We start from the raw sequence: 22,529 nt of genomic DNA, 5'->3' as shown, positions 1-22,529 counted from the left end.
CTGAAATTCAGGAACCAAAATAATTTTTGCAACAAGAAAAAGTATTTGCAGGAAAAAAAAAGGAGAGGCAAGAAATGATGCCATTTTCCCCCAAGTCATTTTATAATACGGCCATGCTGTAAGTGTTTGCAGGACACGGAGATGCTACATGCATGCTGTATGTGGCCTTTTAGCCTCTCAATCTATTCCTGCATATGTATCTTCATGTCTGTCACTTACTACGCTATAAGCCTAAGCCTCCAAAAGGTCTCTCTTTTACTTTAGGTAGAGACTGGTGCAAAAATCATACAGCTTCCTTTCACACACTTCCTATTTCTTTCTTACTCATATAGCAACCTGAATGACCTAATATACCTTTCATGCTCCTTCTTCCTAATGAAAGAAGCTTAATTACTCTTTATTATTTATTCTACATAATCCATGCGATGACAGAAGAGCTAAAGAGACAAGTGTCAGCCCTGGTAAAAGCAGTGGGAACAAGGTGCTAAGTATCTGTCAAAGGTCCAAATGCAGTCACTTTAGTGATAAGGATGAAGTGTTTTGAGCTCATGACTGCTCTCTGCTTCACACATTCCTATGCACAAAGTGAACTTTCTACTTCTTATCACTTGGCTAATGTGCCTTGCTTGCCTTTTGAAACATCATTTATACCTTTGGCATCTGAGCAGGAATGCAAAGGAAAATACAGTGGCTTGCCTCTGATCTCTGCCTTCTTGGAGAAAAGCAGAAAGAAAAACCAAATTGCACAGATTTGTTGTTTGATGCTGAATAACCAGGTAGGAAATACCAAAATGCCAATGTCAGCTTGAGCTGAGAAATGTAAGGCTGCCCTGGAAACTCTAAAAACTCTCTGTAAAATACCAAGGTAAAAATACCTGGCAACAGCAGTGAATAATTATTATGCAGGTAAGAGGGCTGGGCTGTGACTCTCATTCAATTCTTGCTTTTAGAGTTAGTCATACATGAGCTGTGCCAAAGAACCAGCCCCCACATGAATTCTTGCTGACCCAACAGTATTTCTGTACACTTTTCTTAAATCAAGTTTTTCTGTGTCAAATTATACTACTTTCTACTCTCATCAAGAAGTTTAGATACAATAGTAGAGGTGCTTCATATAGGCCTGATTTACCTCTCATACCCATCTCATATTAAAGCAAAATCACTATATCAGTACATTTCTATATGTAAGAGAAATGGGGGTCTAAGCTGGAATTCCCAACCTTGCTTCCAACCCCCTCCCATGAGGCCCTTCCCAGCTCACCTTTTCTCCTTTGATTCCACTGGCACCTGGAGGGCCTGGGCTGCCAGCAGGGCCCTGCAAACAGGTGAACTGTGCATTAGGATTTGCCTCCTCAGAACAGACATCAGTCTGCAGGGAGACTGGCCAAGTCTTCTGCAGTCCAGTTATTCTTGCAGGAAAGGAAACAAGCCTTAATTAAAGCTTTAATTAAAGAACTCAGAGCAAGGAATGGTTTTATGCACAAAAGGCCTTGATTGATGGACATCAGGTTATCAACCAGACCTACTATAAGACATCATTAGAGTATTCATGAAGAATAAGGCTGCAGATTTGGATACCAACAGTAAATTGCACTGGGGCAGGGGCTGATAAAACACACAGGGTTCCTTTGGCCCAACTTAGTAGTAAGAAAGGAGAATGAGGATGGCCAGAGCACAACAGGCGCAATAACAGCAGTGCAACTTCAGTTGGTTGAGGACTGTAATTCACAGAGCACATCAGTGCTAAAGCCAAAAAAATAAGGATAAAATCCAGGCATAAAGATTCCTCTTCTACTAGATGTCTAGGCATGAAAAAGCAGGAAAGCTTCAGAATAACCCAGTTTCTGTAATAGTGTGCCACTTGGAGAAATCATTTCTTAGAAGTAGCAAACAATCAGCATCCACCTTCTCATCCCTCTGCACCCCTTCTCACTTCATCCACATTTACCACAAGTATAAACCAGTCCAGTAAACAACATAATAGGCACAGTGTACACAGCTCATTGAGATTCCAGTGCTGCACCTAACACAGAAAAACATTTTCATCTTATAAGGATAGTGATAAACACTAACTAGAGAAATAGTTCACAGCATAGGTTAAACCATGGATGAGCAACAGAAAGCTATGATTAACTGTCAAATCTCCCACAGAGAAGCAGAACAAAATTCAGTGCACTGGAATCCAAATTTCCTCACAGAGAGGAGGATGTACATTTTAATGAAGATTAAGTCTGCTAACGATGCTATCACTTGCCTTGGGAAAAGAAAAATATATCTGATATGGAAGCAAAATTACTTCTCAACAAAATCAAACTGAAAGCCTGGCTGACAAAAGTGTGAGATCAAGAGGTTTGGGCACTATGTGGATGCTGCCCTTCAAAGCCATGTTCAGAGCAGACCCAGGGAGCTCTCTGCTTCATCTGTGTAAGCAGCAGAATTAAATACCTGGAGGCAATCTGTCCCAAGGAGGCTGTGTGCCTCCTACAGCTCCTCCACATCTGCAGGCTAAAAATCACAGCTCCAAACAGGCCTTTCTGAAGAGGGAAATGGCAAGGGCTAGTGAACAGGCTGCCAACATAGGACGCCGGAGCTACAGGCTTCAGGCTCAAGCTTGGCAATCATTAGCTGCATGACTTTTGGCAAGCCGCATCACTTTTCAGCCTCTGCTTCTTACTCCATCCTTTGCTATTTAGAGCAGATGATCTTTGGGACTGGTTCTCTCGTAAGGGATAGCTCCAAACAACGGATCCCACAACGTCTTGTAGGATCTACGGAGAGTGGCTTTCAGATACAGAGAGGTAGGGTGCTATTTACCTAGTCAGCAGCAGCTTGCTGGTTGATACAAACAATCAGAAGAACAAGGGACATGACCTTTCCGGCATCAGCTTGGCTTAAAAATGCTAATAGATCCAAATCTTTCTTGTGAAAACAAACCAAACACAAAGTTCTGTTCTCCTCCTTTCAATTTTGTGTCAGGAAAGAAGACACCTTTATAAAAGTCTGCATCACACAACTGAATTCTTATGCATGTTTTTGTATGTCTTAAATTAAGACAAGCATGTTTCTTATGATGGTTAAAATATCTGCTTTTCTGTTACATGTATACTACATTACAGTATAAATCTGAATTTAAAAACAATTTGCAAGAATGAATCATTAGAGTAAGGAGTCTAAAACCCACCAGTGAAATGGGGTCCGTTCATGACACAACAGCTAGCCGAGGTAAATCCCAGTTTTAGAGTCAGCATCCAGTCATTCCCAAGAAAAGTTGCAGAGTAATTGTCACATACCTGTTTCCCTTCCATGCCTGGCTTTCCAGGGAGCCCATCTAGGCCTTTTTCTCCCTAAAGCAGGAACAGAAAGAACCACTAGAACTCAAATATCATGTCTTTAGATCACCACACTGCAAGTGACATCCATATTCTCTGCTCCGAGCGTAAGGATAAAAAAGAAGCAATTCAACCTAGGTCAATAGTAAACATGGCTAAAATACATGAAAAGTTAACATCTGCATCAAATAAGGCTTTGGAGCATCTAGTAACAAGAAGGTGAACTGAGCTGAGTCAGTAGGAACCATTTATCCCCTCTAACTTTGGTGGCTCTTGGAGCTTATCTAGAAAGGATAGAACCGAATAGCTGGGATGTGAACTCAGAGGCCAGATGCTCTGCTGTGCTGGCTTTCCACGGGTCATTATCCCCCCGCCTGACAAAGTAGACTAAGGGCACAATGTGAACACTGTGCTGGAGTAGCTCTCATGAAAAAATAATGAATTCACTCATTTCTACAGAGCTATCAAAAACCTTTGATTTTTCACTTTGCTTTCCTTAACCTAGGAGATCAATTAATCCATTCTTATAAGTCTTCAAATCTGAAGTTCCCAAACTCTACAAGCAATCCATTCCAAAACTTTATTCTTCCTACCTATGGATATTTCTTCTCCTCATCTAAATCCGATTTGTTCTTGCTGCAGTTTCAGACTACTGTGTCTTTCCCTAACCCCCTTGGACAAAGAGAACAGACTGTTCCCTTCATCTTGACAACAGCCTTTTATGTATTTAAAGACTTAAAAAAAAAAAAAAAAAAACTCCTTCAAACATCCCTAGACTAAACATCCTCAGTTCTTTCAGCTCTTCTTCATGGGTTACGTTTTTTTAGACCTCTTTTGTTCTCTTTTGAGCACTTTTCCATTTTTCCACATCTTCACTGTAGTTTGGTGCCCAAACTAGCCAACTGGTGGCCTCATTAACTCTGAGCAGAAAGCTTATTTCACGCTATGCTTCAGTTTAAACCCCCAGGTCAATGCTTGCCTTGCTGTGCCGCTCCAGGCCCTTTCTCCAGAATGGCTGTTTTCGTCAGCGTTCGCACCAGGCCCCATCCTGCACCAGTGCGGAATTAGTTTCCTGCACATACGTAGCATCTTGCAGCTTCTCCTTCCCAATGTCATCCAATGCTGTAGAGGATTATGCTTTCAGGATCATTCTGAATTCTAATCCTGACCTCTGCTGTATTTCCAAGTCCAAATGAATAACCATATTCAGTGTTTTATCATATAGGGCCGTGATAGCAATGATGAACAGATCAATGACAACTTTCTGCAGAATTCTGCTCTTCTAGCTGGCCTGTGGCCCTTGCCTGTCTAGTCCCTTTAAGTTAAAGCTCTTCGGAATAGGGATTTTCTCTTACTGTGTAAACTCTTAAACCTCTGTAATATGGAATGCTGATTTTCCTTCAAACTTGCACCCATTATTGAGTAGAAACAATTAAATGTACACTGCTAGCGTTAACACAGATGTATGTGTAAAAACAGGTTTTACAAGTATTCTACAAGAAGGCAAAGTATTAGTTTTACTCTATTTTTAGGTTTCAGACATTTAAATTCTGATTAATATCCCACGGTCCCACATTAGCCCTCAGTTATTATCTGCACACCAATACTTACAGCATTAGATTTAATTACTTCCTTTTTTTTAAAAAAAAATTGATTCAGCAAGTTGATTTGCAAGAAATCAATTTGCAAATCAATTTATTTTTTCCTCCTTTAGAAAGTCAATCAATCTTCTAACAAAAAATTATTTCAAAATGATGCATCCAAGGAATGGAATTAGAGGGACCATATCTCACAGAAAATAGTAGAAAACCAGATACGGACATTCTAATCTATTCTCCTTTGGAGCAATAGTTTTCACATTCACCAGAACATTTGCACTGTCTGACTGAACCATGAATATCCTACATTTGAGACTTTCAGTAGGCAACAGTCTGGTAATTGCTGAAAAAATGAGCCCTATATTCTCTGGAGAATTTTTTTTAACATCAATACACTGCAGCAGTGAGTACTTCTCATACACTGATTTAACTGCCAAAGCAGAAAAGAGTCAATATTCCTACTGCTGCTAATGGGGGCTGGGAAAGGCAAATGTATTATTTATACAATTGTATGCACTACAGCTGCATGAAAATGCTCAAAAGACTGTGCTTTCATTTTTCTTTTTTCAGAAAAAAAAAGTCACTTCAAATTTCTTTTTTCCCCCCCCCTTTTTTTTTTAAGGCCATATGGGAAAAACAATATATCTTTTCCAAAAAAAGAAAAAAAGAAGAAAAAAGAGGTTTATTCTAAAACCTCAGCTCAGCTGCCTTCTTGCACAAGTTCTTTGCAAATACAGCTTAGAAGCTAACAAGGATTAACCTGCTAGAGATATGTGCTTATTTAGAAAAATCAATGCTTCATGACACACTCAACTGTGGCACATGCCCAATATGTCAAGTATTACAAGTTGTTGGTGGCAGAGGAAACTTACCTTCAAGAAGCTTATGTGGTCTACAGAGAGCCCACTAGGTGTGACAAAGGACATGAGATGGTCATCATGCACATAAGTGCAGCAACTCCCCTAAAGTGCAGTCATAACAGATAATACTAGACCTAGGAACCTCACTATAAAACTTCTGTATTGTCATTTAAGGTCCCAGGGTATAAGAATGTGACATCAAGATATATTACAGGATATTCAGTCTTCTGTCATAGTAGGATGCTAGCCCAATAGACCAGGTTCACAGCACAGACTAGATACAAGAAGCCCTTTTTCCCTTAGGTGTAGGGAAACACAGGCTGTGTAGGTGGCTGTATTCAAGTTACGGACTGAAGAGCAGACAAGGAAATACTTGGCCCGTCACATTAACGCCCACTGTTTTCACAGAAGTCCCAACTGGTAGAAGATAAAGCAATGGCAGTGTATGTGGTGAGAACAGCATCAAAGCCTGATAAATCAAAGCACAATTGTTGCAGCAGTGATCTAGGCTTTCATGGCTGTTCCAAGAAGGAGGGAAATAAAAATAAATAATAAAAATAAAAAAGAGGCTCTAAATTTTGCATATTCTGATAATGAAACAAAATCCAATTCATTTCTTTCATACTTTAATCTTTCTCTAGCTTAGTCAGCTGTCTGCTCACTCACTGTTCCAACTTCTTCTCCCATCACGGTGATGTCAGAAAGATGTATTTTCTTCCAGGAGCCAAATATTCCAGCTGATTAGACAACCTTGCCTCAGGAAAAAGCAGCTGAGGGACTGGCTAGACACAACATTGAACCAGTCCTGCAAAGGGCTGAGGCAAAGGCACAGGGAAAGATAAAGTGAAATCCAGCATTTTGCTGCAGCTGCAGTGGTGAGAATAGATAATATGAAATACAGTCATCCCTACTTTATCATAAACAGAATGGATGTTGGGAGCAGACACTCTAGGATACAGTGAGCCAAAACTCTCTCACACTAAGGACATACTGATCATTTGTGCCAGTAGGTGCCAGGGTGCAAATTTCAGGGTTTCTTTTCCACAAGGAGATGAAGAGTGGAAAATGGGAAGAAGGCCAAATTAGTAACTCTTCTGCACAAACACATGCAGCCAGGTATCACCAAAGGTATCACCAAAGAGCTTGAACACAGGCAAACCTGCCAGGTCAGCACTGAGACAGTCCTATCTCAGGACTGGTTTGGAGCATAAACAAACAGGCCATTGCGCAGCACTGCAAATCACTTAGTGCTAGCAAGATGTGCCCTAAACCTGTTTTGCTCAACTAAGAAAAGGGGCTACTTCTGTCAGTTGAGAGCCTGGCCCTGCCCCATCTCCCCCAGCTTGTGGGACAGCTCCAGAGCAGCGCTCATTTCTCCTTATGGTGGCAGCAAAATGTGTTCTTGCAGGCACTTCTGAGAAGCATCCGGAGGTCAGCGCACCTGACATCTCTACGAATACAATGAGCAAACTGGAATAATGTAAGGCTTTGTACCTGCCCAGGTGCTTGTTAACACTCACTTGGCCTCTTTCCCATAAAACCATATTCAGTGATTTCTATCCATCGCACAGAAACACTGCCAGGCAGTTGTGAACTGGAACAGTTACAGCCTGCTTTAATTTCCACCAAAGGCCAACAGCTGCCTTTGCTGCCTGGACTGCACTGAGGACACTTCCCAGGCTGTATCACACTGCATGCAGCTTTCCTGCTCAGTACGGGGTTGTGGTTTCAGTGATCACTTTGGGTGGTAGAGAATACCAAAGTGCTACTTGATTAATTCATTAGTTCAAAAAACACCCATGCTTTGACATGTAATCAAGGCGTATTCTGGTACTCCCAGACAAGAGCAGAAAACTGGGGAGCAGCATCAGTTCAGTCAAGCCTTTAACAGAAAAAGTACCTGAAACTGATTCAAAACTGAGTTACAGTGATGGGAGAATACTGGAATGTACATAGAAAGCTTGAAATTGCAAGAAACTGATGGCACAATGGGAAAATGCTGTCACGGGTGGTCACTTAGGGCTCCCAGGTGATGCATTCCACTAGTTGCCCCCAGTGACATCCCTTCAGCCTATCCCTTTCTCTCCTCCCTGACTGGCTCAGCATAGATCTACACTCCCATGGGAAGTCTTTCCTGACAGCACTGGAAAGCTCAGAATGGTGCAAAGACTTCCCATCATTCGTCCCCAAAGCCTGGTCAAGGCTTTTCCCCATGCAAAGAACCAACAGGGCAGAGGAAGAGCAGCTTGTCTTTTCCTAGCACGCAGCCAGCCATAGAAATACCTTATCTCCACGCGTTCCCTTTTCTCCTCTTTCTCCTTGTAGACCCTAAAAAGAAAAAAAAAAAGAAAAAAAAAATAGAGATTAAAAAGTTTAAACCAAGAAGTTCTCTAAGGAGGAACTGGTTTAGTCACCAAACCACTGGTTGTGTCTGCACAATCTATTCAAGTTAACCTCAAGGACTTTTTCCATATTGCCAGTCCTCAAACTTGGCCACAAACATTGTCTAAGGAGACTCTCAGAGGGGGGGTGACCTGTGAGGCCAAGAACATCTGTAATATTATATTTCCACCAGACACATGTCCCTCCCACCTGCAGCAGTGAGGAAGGATAGTGAATGCACCACAGAAGCAGACATTTTGGAAACCACCCACTGCTCTGAATTTTCATGTGCTTATAAAACAATGGGAACTTAGGTAGATTTTTCCATCTGTGTTGTCTTCTATTACATTAGCAAGGAAAAATGCTCATTCCTAGTGGTTTTGAATAAAGCAACTAGGCAGAAAATAGGTATCTCTAAGAATTGACAAACACTATCTAATCTCTGTCCCAAGAGCTCATGCTCAGTTCTGAATTGGAAATAAAATGTCAGAGTTCAGATGAACTGTGTAAATTCAGCTCCTTCCAGGCACACGAGAGCCCCATTGCTGGGGTTTCACTTCATGAAGGATAGCACAGGGAATCAACTCAGGGAGCAAGCATGGATTTCACCTTCCCTTGGTTCAGGAAACACCTTGCACTTTCTCTTTATTATAGCAACTGAGCAATCAACTAATGACTATAATCAGACAAATACACTCAGTCTCAATGGAAAACTCTTCAAAACTGCCAAAACTCAAATATTTCATATTCTAACACATTTCCACTTTAAACTGTAGTCTACTTTACACTATAGTGCAGGTCCACCTCCAAGCTGATGAGAACTGCCTGTCTGGTCTTATTTGGTCCGTAGGGTAATTTAGTTAATTGTTAATATATTCAGCTTTTAAGCCATGAATGGTGGTGGATGAATTCTGTGCAGCCCCGTCCATCTCTAAAGGCCTTAACTGAGCATTTATCACTTCCCACAGTCTCACTACTTCTAAAAAGTAGATGGGAAGAGGTTTAACATATGACTTCTTTAATGCACTAACATCTATGGAACCACCAGGTACAGTGACAGGATGATTGCAGCCTTGCTACTCACCAGCAACCCAAGCCAAATGCAAGTCTGATGATGGAAATAAGGTGTTGGGTAATTGCGCACCAAAAGCACTGCACTGAGTGCTTTGCTTCACCCAAAGTAATGACACAAAGGAGCAGGAAAGAAGCCGTCTCATAACTTTGTCCTTTTTCTCATTAATGGGATAAGGCTCTATAAAGTCACTCCCTTAATCCCTTCAGCTCCTTCAGCCCCAATACAACTCAGCCTGACACTAAGGCAAAAGGGCACACACCTGGGCAAAGCTCTTTTGGAAACACTGAGCCTCTCTGTAGCAAGTTGTCAAGCAAGAACTTGGTCAGCACAGAGAAATATTTCAGTGCATGAGTGTGCCTGGTATGTGGCTGCCATACACTGATGTATAGTCAGGTAACTAAGCTTCAGGAAATCCAATCAGCCTTTGCAACACCAACTTAAAGGTTACCTTCGTTACCAAGGTGAGACCACGAGACAGAGGCACTAACTGGATAGTCATCTGATTTATTTTGGCTTTGCTATCTGTTTCTTAAAGGTAGGTCTGTCTCCTGAGCTCAAAGTGCTATATACCCTGATAGTTTTGAAAACGTGATTGGAAACCTGCTGAGGGGTGGCATTTTTGCTTGGTGTTGTGTTGAAGCTTTCAAGCAACCTATAAACGGTGCGTCAACATAAACCAAAGCAATTGCACTACATAGGGAGCATCAGAAAATCCCCAGCTGTTATCTTGGTAATCAAGTCATTTCTACAGACAGTTCTCTACTGGCAAGAGGTCTACTCTCTCTTTCAAAAAGTCAGAAAAAAAATCAGTGAAGATGAGAAAATGTCACTATTTGGACATACTAGAGATAAGTTGTCAGACATACCCTATACCACTTAATAAAAAAGATAGGTGAACAGACACATTGAAAAAGTGGAGAAAGTTTCACTGACAAAATGTAATAAGAAAGTCATGACTTACCGGTGCTCCTACATAGCCTTTAATTCCTGGAGGACCCTGTTTTCCTTCAGATCCCTGGTAAGGAATTTAGATACAGTAAAACAACAGAAACTCTTTCACATAAAAGAGGAAGAATAAAATAGATAAGTCAGATATTAAACTTGCACCTCCTTGACTCACAGCAGGCTGTTGAGGCTTCTTGACTACCTTAGTGCCACTAGGCAAAACATTGCCCAGCTTTCCAGCTACTTGCCCAAAGTGACACCCAAATCTCTTCCTTTGTGGAGGCTTTAGCAGTTACATCAAATTCTTCAGTTCTATCATTCTGCTTTCAACCCTGCCCTGCAAAGCGATATGTGTAAGTTCCTATGAAGGTTGTTTCAGAAGTTTGGGTAAGGGCAGTAGTTGCACTCTTTTGTCATTTCCCTGCCTGTTGTCCATATAATGATTGGTCTCACCTCCTAGACTTGTTAGTGGAATAAGGCTGCAAATTCCACAGCAAAGGCCATACTCAAAGAACTTCAAATGTTACCAGCTGCTTTAAAGTTTCAGTGAGAAGGAAGATATTGGGACTACATTCACCAAATACATAAAAGATATATTGAAAAATATTACAAAAAAATTCAACCCAATACAGGGTAATAAAAAAGAAACAGATGTATTTCAGCAATTCTTCAGCCAGTTACACACTAACTCTGCAGAGCATTAACTGAGATGCAGAGGGCTACTTCTGCATGCCTACAATACCTGCAGATGCTCTGGGATCCTCTGAGTAATCCCACAGGAACAGCCTGGTGACAACATAAATCCAGCAGGCCCTGTTAGATCACCTGCTTTACTGAACATGTTGTTCCTTACATCACTTTCCTTTCTCCTCCCTCCTCCCCCAGTTAATTCCTGTACTGGGATGCTGTAATGTATACAGCTTTAAAGAGACTAAGATTTTATTTTAAAATGATTGTGGGGTTTCACATCATTTTTTTCACATCAATGACTTTGCATTAATAAACAAAAAATAAAACAACATTAAAAACACATGGGGTGAGTTTGCAATGAGCTTTCAGCAGAAACAGGGCTCTGTTGTCCAAATGCAAATGGCCAGGAGGTTGGCAGTGTCATGCACGCAGCTTACATTTGCCTTAGACCAAATGACAATCTCATTTGAGATGGTTGTTAAGCACAGGTCTGGCAGGCTAGCTGGACTGTACGTGGCAAGTGTTGCATCGTGGTTTTAAGCAGAAAAAGTCTAAAACTGTCGTCCCTCCTTCCACCAGGTAAGATTTTATTTTTTAAAAGCTAACCTGCTGGATGGGACTGTGTTCTGAAGTTTACGAACAATTTATCAGCACAACTGTAAAGTGGATGAACCCACTTACATGCAAACAAACCATCCCACAAGCTCAAGGGGAAATTCAAAAACTCAGTAGCATGAAGCAGAAGTGGTCTATATATGGACAACATGGGCAGCTCTAGGGTTTCTGCATCATTAGGCACCTAAGGACCAAACTTGCACCATGCAAGCAAGCAGAGCAGGAATACACTTAATCTCTGCCTTCAGCCTGCAGGAAAATAATGCTATTGCACTCTGGTCAAAACCCCCTACAGAAAGAGAAGTCTGCTCTAAGTTGTCCAAATTATCCCAATTCAACTCAGACTGTTACATAAATTCCAGTAAATGAAAGTTATAATGAGAAAAAAGAATAGGTTTGTCTGGATGAGAAGGCTTCCTGATCCCACTCAAGGCCTGCATTAAGATAATGTCTGGTAAACCAGTAAAGTGTTAGACCTTCTACAGCTGAAGCAAACAGAAATAAGGAAATTAGCCAAAATGAAAGCCTCACCTAATACTTTATGTTTCAAAGGTTAAAATTTTTCTTTTTCTTTTCCTTGTTTTTTTTTTTGTATCAAGTATAGATATCTCTGTCAGTTCAGTGCCATAGCAATGACAGCCACTAAAAGTCTCTTTAATCTTCTATTAAAGGCACAGAAAAAAAAAAAAGTTGAATATGAGTTGCAGAATTGTACAGAGTTTGGTCTCAAAAATTCAAACTTTAATTGTTAACTGTGCAGTGAGAGACTTGCAGTATAGCCCTTTTTTTAGGCCATTTCTTCCATTATTTATGTAGGAACCTTCTTCAGTGGCCAATAGATACATCTTGTCATCCCAAATCACTGCAGGTTCTTCTGTAATTGGAAGATGTTATTGAATAGCACAAGGTTATTTTGACAGTCCTACTTTTACTATACCTGCTCATAATCACCAAGATCAGACTTCCTTTTTGGTGATCACTGAAGTTTACTCACAGAGTTTGAGAAGTAAAAAAGAACAATTTTACCCTGAGGACACTGAACTGGGAACAGTCTCCCCTGGAGATTTCACTGAGCAGCACAAGCAGTAAAGCTAGACATGAGATGCTGAGGGCATTTCATTACTGTAACCCTTACTTATCTAGGTACCTCTGGGGATTCAAGTGCTCTTACCAGAAGTCTGCAATTGCCAAATGTCTGTTACTGGAAGTTTCACCACACAGTTAATGAAGTCTGTAAAAACTGCTTGGCACCCCCTTAAAAAACGCATACAGTTGCCATCAAGGCAAAAGATGAGAAATCCCTCAGCCAAGTAGTTAAGCAGTTGGCTGAATTTCTGAGCATGCACGGCTCTTGCCTGCCTTGATGCAAATGAAGATGGATTGAGCTGAGAAGAACTGCATGCCAACCCACCAGAGAAACTGCAAGTTAGCTCTCCATGGAGCCTGGGGTAGGACCTCGAGGTTTCAAAGTCACTGTATTGCTGCTGATGATTTTAAATAAGGATAAGTGATCTGACAAAACCCAACTATTACTGCAGTAATTGGGGATATGACCTTTCCAGTCGCCAACCCCAACCCATATGAGCATGGTCCGTTCCACACCAGTGAGGTGGTTGGGTTTGCACTGGGGGTAAAGGAGCGTGATGACCCATATTTTATGTTTAAAGCCATGTCAGCAAAACAGGAATTGTTTCTTAAAATAGCTCTGTCCAGAACCCAGCTCAAGGACATTATATGCAGCCAGTGTGCCCATTAAAATAAATAAAAGTCACTGTGAAAGCGAACAATCATTTTATACTTAGACACTCCAGCTGGGAGGCTGGGGCTAGCAGAGCTCACCTCTTCACTGTGAACACTTGGCATCGTCTAGTCAGTGTCTGTGTTCAGTCACAGCAGCACTTATCCTGCCCAGTCCTTAGTGCTGCACAGTGATTCCATCATTGCCTCAATACTTTGTTGAACTATATGTTCTGTTTTAGAGATTCCTCATAGTCCCAGTTGGAAACACGCAGCATTTTGCAGAATCAAGCCCTTCTACAGGTAAAGATAAATGCCTCAGCTGAGTTTCGCCTATAAAAGCTTATAAAGCAAGGGTGAAGAATTCATACCATTAGGAGACAGATGTATCATGCAACCTACTGGCTTATAATGCTACCATTAAAAAACATACAGAACACAGAGAAAGCCTGTATGTATTAGGTGATAAGACAGACTCAGGTGACCAGCATTTCTGAGTAATGATTCTAATTAATTCCCATCTGCTCCTGACTGCCACTGGCAGGCAAAATGATATCTGGAGCATACCCTTTCAGACCAACCCAGACCTACACAGTTTATAGTTGTCATTTACCCCCTGTTGAAAATGCTACTGTGAGACTTCTATACTGAACTTCTTTGTCATGCTGAAGACAATAAAGCCCCTACTGCAACAGTGGACTTGGGGTTTAAAAACCTTTCAAAAGACTATGCAATTTGTATGCTGTCCTTGAGGCAGGTTTCATAGGCTGTCATGAACTTGCTGGGCACAATGCCACTGAAATACGGTCAGCCTGACGCACCATCTTCTTTTTGTGTTGTAAAGATGAAATTCGTACCAGCTTCAATTTATACCTGAAGTTATGAGAGAACAAGTCAAGGAAAAGCTTAAATTTTGAAAGGAGAATAAAGAATTGCCCTTGACAAAGACTTACAGATTTAGACATGTTCTTGATACCATATTCAGCTAAGTGTTGCCAAATCCCAATTCATGAACACCTTCTTTGAGGAAAATCCAGTGATATAACAGAGAGTACAAGTTCTTTACCTCTATGCTAATACCTAATGATGTAAATGGAAGCTCTCTAAATAGGTAGAAGCATAAAACATCAATGATTTTACTTTTCCACTTGTAGACTAGGGATAATAGTTCTACTGAATCTCAGAGAGTTGAGAGGGCTTACTGAAGACATGAAGATCTACAGGCTCCAAAACATGAACTCTTCTCTTTCACCATCTATACCATTATTAGATTGGTTAAAAGCCAGACATACAAAAAGTTAGAGGAAAAAAAAAAAAAAACACCTAGTCATACAAAGCAGAAATGGAAAGCTCACCTTTGGACCTGCTGGCCCAGGCAGTCCAAATTCTCCTGGTTGTCCTGGTTCACCCTGTAAGTAACAATTTCATCAGTGGTAAATGCTACTCTTGTACAGGCTAGAATGATTCAAAACCATCATTATATAGAGCTTTAGAAATGAAAGCTGTATCCGATAGTTACAGAACTGAGTACCATTATCCAAAAATCTGGAAATTTGCAGTGTGCTTTCTTTACAAAAATAAAAGCAGCAAGAGATAAAAGAACACTGAAGTAAATACTCATCTGCTCTTCAAACACAGCAGCTTGAGTAGTAAGAAATGAGTTCCCCAACTACTGAAAAGCTTTCACCATCTTCCATTCACCATCCAAGGAATGCTTATTCCTTGGAGATAATGCTATGAATTAGATCTCTTTTGGTGCAATAAGCACATCATGTAAGAAATCTACGAGTCCTAATATTAGCTCACTATACTACAGGATGTCACTGCCAGATCCCAGATCATGCCAGGTAGGGTGTGAGAAAGCTACATAAGTTCTGGAAACTATCTGGGAACATTTTCATCCCTCAGAACTGGAAGTACTCTGCATGAATGGGACAAGTGTCAATGGGACCAGTGTCAAGTGTGGCAGAAAGCAGAAAAAGGATGACAAGGACAAAAAATTTGAATGTTTTCTGCTGTGTACCATTACTTTGGTGCATTCCTGCCCTTGCAAAGAATCCTTTTCTCAAGTTCTTCCAGCCACAATCAAATGTCTTCCAAGAGGGAAAAATGAAAGAGATGATAAAGTCTTTCCTCAAGAATAGCAGAGGCAAAAAGAGAGCAGTCAAACCCAAACATTTTAGAATAATAGCCCATCAGGACTGGTAGGCTCAACAGGCAGAATGAGCTCCAGTGATTATGCAAGGGAAAGGAGGAAAAGTCCAAAACTAACTTATGTAAGGTGCTGGATAATGTGTCTTTTTCTACCTTAATTGAAATTCTGTTAAAGGCAATATTTGGCTTGTTTCATCTTCCTTGGAGCTAGCCTGCAGCTCTTCCCGTGCTCTGAGTATTTAAGCACTGTATAGGGGGAGGCAAGCATTCTGGGTCTGGGATGCCTATTTTTCTCATCCCTGCCCATTTGCTCCTGAAAGCACAAGATAGTCCCATACATCTACCCTACACCATCCCCACCAGCCAATAACTCCTTGCCAGCCTCAAAACAAACAGCCAAGCTTTGGGGCTGCAGTTATTAACCAACACAGCTGCAGTAGCGGGTCCCAAAGCACGGGCTGCCAGCCTGCCCCTTCTTCTTGACTTAATGAATTACAACAGCCCTGGCCCAGGAGTCTCTGGGGGTGGCTAATCCATACGACATTCACAGCCACTGCGAAAGGGTGAGGGAGAAGGCTGGTGTTATTAACCTCTTGCCATTTGTTGCTGCTGCTCCTAAAATGGCCATACAAATCCCCGAGACATGTTCCAGTCAATACAGATTGATTTCCACTGCCTGGCTTATGCAGAAAAGAAAGGATTATAGGGAGGAACAAAAAGGCTTACGGTTTCTCCTTTTGCTCCATCCTTCCCAGGGGGGCCAGGTGAGCCCAGGGACCCCTGTAACAACAACAGAATTATCATCAGCATAGTATTAACGTCAGCACCAAGCGCAAAGGCATGAGTAATACAGAAAGACGAGAATAGGGAATGAGGAGAATCATTTCCACGCAAACATTTATTATTTACAGTTTCTGGAGGAGCTGCTGCTGACATTAACACACTATGGCCAATTGATGAGCTGCTAATGAGGAACCAGGCACTCTTAGCCACTTAACTCATTTAAAAATAAATTAATACGAAAGCTTTGCAGCTAATTAGACATGTCACCTTTGAATCAGCGTACTATTATCTGCTCTCAGCCTTTCCACCATTCCATTGTCTTGAAAACCTCCTGTTTTGTCTCGTCATTAAATGCTCATTTTTTTTACTCTATGTTTTTACAACATCCATCTTAAACCTCAAAGGCCAGTAGACACAACTATAATACATATAAGCAATTAATCTAAAAGCAAACAGAAGACAAGCCCCAAGAACTTAAGCAATTCTGATGAACTGCTCTACCCACCAGGAAGCCAATCTCAGAGCACAAAGTCATAAAACAAACAAACAGAAAACTGAGCACTATTTTTTTTTTAACTTTTTTTCCTCACTTTTTTAAACCTATCTGTGCGCTAGGATGAACAGAAGTAAATTTGTTCAGGTTGGCAGAACCAAAGATAATGTGGACTGCACCAAACGCAGAAGAAAGCCAAGCTTTGCTGTATGCAGCTGGCAATTTAAAGAACAGAGAACGGAAAGAAAAAAGACGCAGAATATACAAGCAAATGTATATGGAGAATGATTTTTATGTTTTTAGTTTTAGGCACTACAGCAGTTTCTTTTGAACTGTATTTACAAAAAAAAATTAAAAAATCAAACGGGAAGCAGACACAGTCAGACTGCAATTCTGTTATGAATAAACTTGTTTGCTATGTTTCACTTGATTGTTTTGTTTGTAATTTGTTTTTGTCTTGAAATCCTCAATGGCCTATTTTACAAGGCATGTAAAAGGCCTAAATCCCCCAAATCTCTCCTACAAGTAGGATTTAAGGCATTTTGGACTTTTGCCTCCAAAGTAAATAGTAGTCTGTGGAAGAATTGCTTGAAAAGGGGGGACTTGGAGAAAAACTAGGGCCTAACAGAAGTTTTGGCATTGCAGAGGCCTGCTTGGGGTGCTACACAATTGCCACTTCCAGGACGGCTGGTGCGCACGGACTCTGCTCCTCCACGGTTCCCTGGGCAGCACAACCTGCCCTCCTCGCAGCTGCAAAGGGGAGTAAGGGAGGACGGAGCGGAGTGAAGACAGTGTGGCCAAACTCTGTTGCACTCCCTGTGCTGGGCTGCTGACAAGCCCCACAGTGGCTGTTTAATGAGAGATATACGATAACATGTCCGGTGCTGAGCCAGCAAGGGTGGAAAATGACTCCTTTCGGATGAAGTTTGCTTGAACTTTACTCATTGTAATGCCAACAAACATCTCCATCCCAAAAGTTACCCGCCTCCGAGGTACAACTACTTCTCATGGAACATGCACTCTACATTTTCGATTGTACCTCTAAATGAAGGTGAGAAACTCTTTCACCAATCAATAACAACATTAAGTATGACCACGGCCACCCAAGCTCTACCTAAATGTAAAAAAAGTGAACTAAGGAGGAAAGAAGGGAGAGGGAAGACTCCATTGTAACTTCTGGGTCGCTAGATGGGCTGAACCCCTTTCCCTTGGGTCAGGACACTGCCTGAGGAGACTCCCCGAGGTTGAGGGCCCTCTCCCATCTTCTGGAGTGGGTGATGATTGTGCATTTGTACTTTAGAGCTAGCTAAAAACCCCACACTGTAGTAAGAGAATTTCCTGTACTGGCATTTGAAACCTGCTTGGTAAGTGTTGCATTGGAATAAATCATGCTATTCGTGAACTTAACTATTTATTTTGAAGGCTGTTCTGTCAGACTGTTTGTGAATCTGGGCCTGTAGCTACCACAGTATTTGGTATCCCTGTTAAGAGATGAGTCCAGCCACCCCCAGTCCCTCTAACATCTAAGGATCTGCTCTAACTCAAGGGGATTCACTTCTTACCAAAATAGCCCTCCGCCACTCTCAAAATACAACAAGAGTCTATACAGCAAGCATGGTTTAGGATCATTGCTTCCTAAAAGAGGCTGACAGAGCAAGTAGCAAAACACCAATTAATTCCAGTATTTGTGTTTGATGCAAGACAGGACATGACAACCTTTGACCTTCCATGCCTCACACAGAAGAATTAGTGTTTCCACAGGTGGAGGTATTAGCATGTCTTATAGCCTGACTTTCACAGTGTTCACACCCTTAAAATCTCCACGTATCTGTCAAACAAGTTCAAAGATTTCTTTTACTTTGCAGACAAACTGCACATCAGTGTAGTCTACTTTTCTTGACATCTTGCTACCACAGACCAAGAAATACAGAGGTTAAAAAAAAGCACTTGAAAAATGGCCTGATTTCAAAAGCTTCCACAGTACCCTTACAAACTTCTCAGTTTGACAATGTAATTAATAAAAACTCAGACTTACCTTTTCTCCTTTTTCACCTTTCAGTCCAGGAAAGCCTTGAAATCCTTCTTCACCCTAAAACACAAACACATAAGACACCTTGTACAGAATGCAATATTATTCCATGAATTATAGATGACATAGTTACTGTTTTCTGTGATTCAATGCCAACTTATATTACATGCTGTATTATGCTGTTCTGTCAGTCACTTTTAACTTGGATGTACTTGAACCAGTTCATCTCAAACTTTCCCTCCAAGTCTACCTCTGGGTTAATTCTTTTTTCTTCCTGATTGCAAACCAGAAGATTATTACCCTTTACAGAGAGCAAAACTAGGGGCCTAAATGATTTCAACATTTAGAAACTTTAGAAACATTTCACCCCCCCCAAAAAAAAATCTGTTGCCATATTTCAAAGCATGGGGACTTATAATTTGGGGGGGGTCAACTTTCTACAAAAGATATGTCCTAGCAGTACACGGGAATCCTGCATTGCTGAATTTTCTGGGAGAGTTGGGCATGAGAATCATTACCAAGAGAGAGACGTAGGCAGCAAGGTAGAAAATGTCCAAATTGATTCATGTATTTTTAAGTAAAGTTGCCTATAAATACACAAGGACTACCTACACACAGAGATAAACACAGGCCATATTCTGCCACTCTCACTTTTATTTGTGTTTCCTTTTTTTAAATCTGCTTTCCTGCTGAGCAGTTCAGCAGACTTACATAGATACACACCTAGGGCAAAGTTCTAGTCAGTGTTTGACAAAATGGCAAAACCTGTCCTTATTTATTTATAGGCATATTTTGCACTTAGAGGTTAATAAAAGACAGTATCTGGAAAGTATCTGCACTATATATGCAAATTAAAGTCATTAGATACTTTTATAATCACATTTCCTGCTAACTAAACCTTCATGAAGCACTTAGTCTGGAATTTCTAATGCTGCTAGTGGTAAAAATCCAATCTGCTATATTTGAATGGCTCCCTAATGAGACTGAAAACCCATCAAACAGCAAATATGACTTTTTAGGAAATCATTTGCTCAAAGAGGTCAGTATTACTCGAAGGAAATGCTGTTCCATGCCAAAGTGCGCAACACAGGTAGAAGAAAAAATTGCATCCTTTCTTTACAAAGCAGAGAAATAGGGTTAAAGAACATCTTGCCCTTGCTCTTTTTCCATGAAATAGCAAGTCTTGGTAGGGCCGAAAAATTATTCCTTGCATCAGTCAGTAAGTTTGATGTATAGCGTTCATACAGTCATTAAGGTTGGATAGGACCTCATGAGGCTTCTAATCTAACCTCACACTCCAAGCACCATCAACAGTGAAGTAAGACCAAGTTTTTCACAGCTTTAGCAATTTTAGTCTTAAAAACCTCCAACAGTAAAGTTGCTCTTCTTCCCAGATGCAATTAGGAACTTGCTTCCTAAGCCAATAGCATCACAGGAAGAGTGAGAGACTTTTGCTTTCATTCACACATTAATTATTCATTTATTAAGCAAAGCAGTTCAGTTTTATCCTCAACTCTCCTACAAACATGTGGGTTTCAACAGTAGCAATTTCTGAGAAGCCACCAGCCCCTTCCTAGGCAGGAAATCCTGCACAGGCAACCTCGACTCTAGAGACAGGTTTAACAACCATGGACAGCTGGGGAACCAACACGCAGCCCATCAGACTAGGAGGGCTTCTACTTCTGCTGCTTCCACTGACTCCCCATTAACCCAAGCTAGTCACTTGGTGTCCCTCAAAAGGTAGAAAACCCGACCAGGCTAAAGCTAGGTTCAGCAGCTGCTTGAGCCTTCGTAAAAGCAAAAGAACCAATTGCATTGCCTATGTCAAAACAAAAAGCATCCATGCTGGTGTTCCTTAAAACAGTGCCAAAATCACCGTGGCAGGCAGGGATGGGGAAGGATGCAGCAACTTTCACCCTAACTCTGGGTTAAAGCCCCAGCAAGGATGCTGCTCGCAGGAGGAGAATCCTGTTGCCACCACAGTTTACTTCAATGAGCAGCTTTCTTTGAACCACGGCTTCCCGATGTCAAATTGAATCATAAAACAATCACCTTTTCTCTCCAAAATATCCAATATTAACTTGATCAGGTAAAACTGAGAGCATGGCTCTCAGTGTACTGCTAACAAACACATATGGAAGTGCTGGCTTATCCAAAAGGTGTCCATTCCCTCCCTCATCCTCTCCAATTAGATTAGGTGGTTTAATAAAAGAGGTTACTAATCTCTCCACAATTTGTGGATTAACAGGCTCTGTTAGTGCATCTATTCTGGAAAACACGTTCTAAAGCCAAAGAAAGTTTTAATTAGAGGAAGACAGTACAGTTGGCCAAAGATGAAATCACAGTAATGTTGTTCAAAAGATGCTCTTGCTGGGGAATTTACAACTTCAGAAATTAAGCTCAGAGGGAAGGTGGCAGATTTTCCTGAGCACTTTTCCTTTTGCAGGTTCCCAGATGTGCTGTCCTTTGTTACTCTTGTACTCCAACTTTGTTCAACACCATCATCTGTGGTGCACAGGCAGTAAATTTGAATCAAACCTTTGCACCAGGGTTAGTGGGTAAATAGACACATTCATTAACTCACTGTTCCTTGTAAAAATATTTGTCAAAAGAGCCTAAATTTGGCAAGCTGTAATCTAATGAGAGTATTTTTCTTATGATAGGGCTATGATGTCAGGCACAGGGAACTACACATTGCCACATAAAAGGGAGCAGGTACATAGTAAAAGCACTGAAGCTACATATTTCTACAGTACAAATGCCATTTTAAGCTTTTCAATAGTCACCTCATTACTATTTACTTAAATTACAGTAATGCCTCATTTATTCCCTGCCTGGGTCACTCTGTATGAACAAATATGAAAAGACAGTTGCTGCATCTGAAAGCTCATTTTGAAATCACAATCAATGTGTAAATATAATAAAGAAATAGCGGAGACAGAGGACACAGACCAGTGAAACAGCCGCCAAACAGACATGTTCTGCAATGCACTGGGCTGCAGGATCCAGGCACCCCACCATGAAAATGGGTCATATCTAGCAGTTGATATCAAGCCCTGCAGAGGAAAATCTGAGTGCATTTCTTGCACCAAGGCTAAGACTGCTGGTGCCACTGAGAGGGATTAAAGTTAAAGCTGGATCTCCATAGGCTAGCCTTGTTCCCAGGTGCAGTTCAGTAAGATTCAAGTGGCGACATGTAAACCATGCACAGATGTTCCTCCCGTGCATTTCTATCATCACCCACTTACTTTAGGGATATCCAAGCTTTGAATACTATCCCTTTCTGGAGAAACACCTGGTCTAGCATAGCAAGGTAACACCAAACAAGCCTCCAAGGAACAAGGGAAAAACAGCAAAGACGGGAGACACTACTGTTCAGAAAGGGAAGAAAGTACAGCTTCTAATAGACCTTCCCTTTGACTTAGCCTGCACTTTCTGGGTTTGACAGAGTAATTATACACTTTAGGGGTGGCCTATTGATTTCTCATCCAATAGTTTTATGGAGAAAAGTTTGAGCTTTTGTACTTATATAAAATATTTATTATATTTGTTTATATTTTATCAATGTATTTTAGTACAAATACACAATATGTAATAAAAATAACTGTGAGGAAGTGTATTAGCAAACATAAAAGTTTGGCACAGAATATTTATAAAATACCAAATGCTGCAAATTATAAGGATATACCATTAGACAGATCTCACTGAATAGTCCATTTTTAATTCCTGAAGGAATTTATGCAAGTTTCACAGGCAAATCAGGAAGTTTTTCTTGCTGTACATAGAAAGTGACCAGAGCAACACACAGGCTCAATGGCTGGGCCAGACCTAGGGGCTAT

The 22,529-nt window shown here is 41.0% G+C and overlaps 1 protein-coding gene across 1 annotated transcript in view; it reads right to left on the bottom strand.

The window, feature by feature from the left end:
* COL22A1 (collagen type XXII alpha 1 chain) overlaps positions 1–22,529 on the bottom strand; it is a 187,385-nt gene that overhangs the window by 80,959 nt on the left and 83,897 nt on the right. The window contains exons 12-18 of the mRNA XM_088535206.1: positions 18,697–18,750; positions 16,112–16,165; positions 14,587–14,640; positions 10,206–10,259; positions 8,071–8,115; positions 3,291–3,344; positions 1,262–1,315 (exon numbers count right to left, since the gene is read on the bottom strand). Coding sequence (XP_088391332.1) covers positions 1,262–1,315; positions 3,291–3,344; positions 8,071–8,115; positions 10,206–10,259; positions 14,587–14,640; positions 16,112–16,165; positions 18,697–18,750 — 369 coding nt within the window. The remainder of the gene's footprint in view (positions 1–1,261; positions 1,316–3,290; positions 3,345–8,070; positions 8,116–10,205; positions 10,260–14,586; positions 14,641–16,111; positions 16,166–18,696; positions 18,751–22,529) is intronic.

This window comes from Tinamus guttatus, unplaced genomic scaffold (assembly GCF_059628265.1).
Source record: "Tinamus guttatus ecotype Peru unplaced genomic scaffold, ASM5962826v1 Tinamus_guttatus_pri_ptg000038l, whole genome shotgun sequence".
NCBI classification, from domain to species: Eukaryota; Metazoa; Chordata; class Aves; order Tinamiformes; family Tinamidae; genus Tinamus; species Tinamus guttatus.
This window is presented reverse-complemented; position numbering and strand designations above follow the sequence as displayed.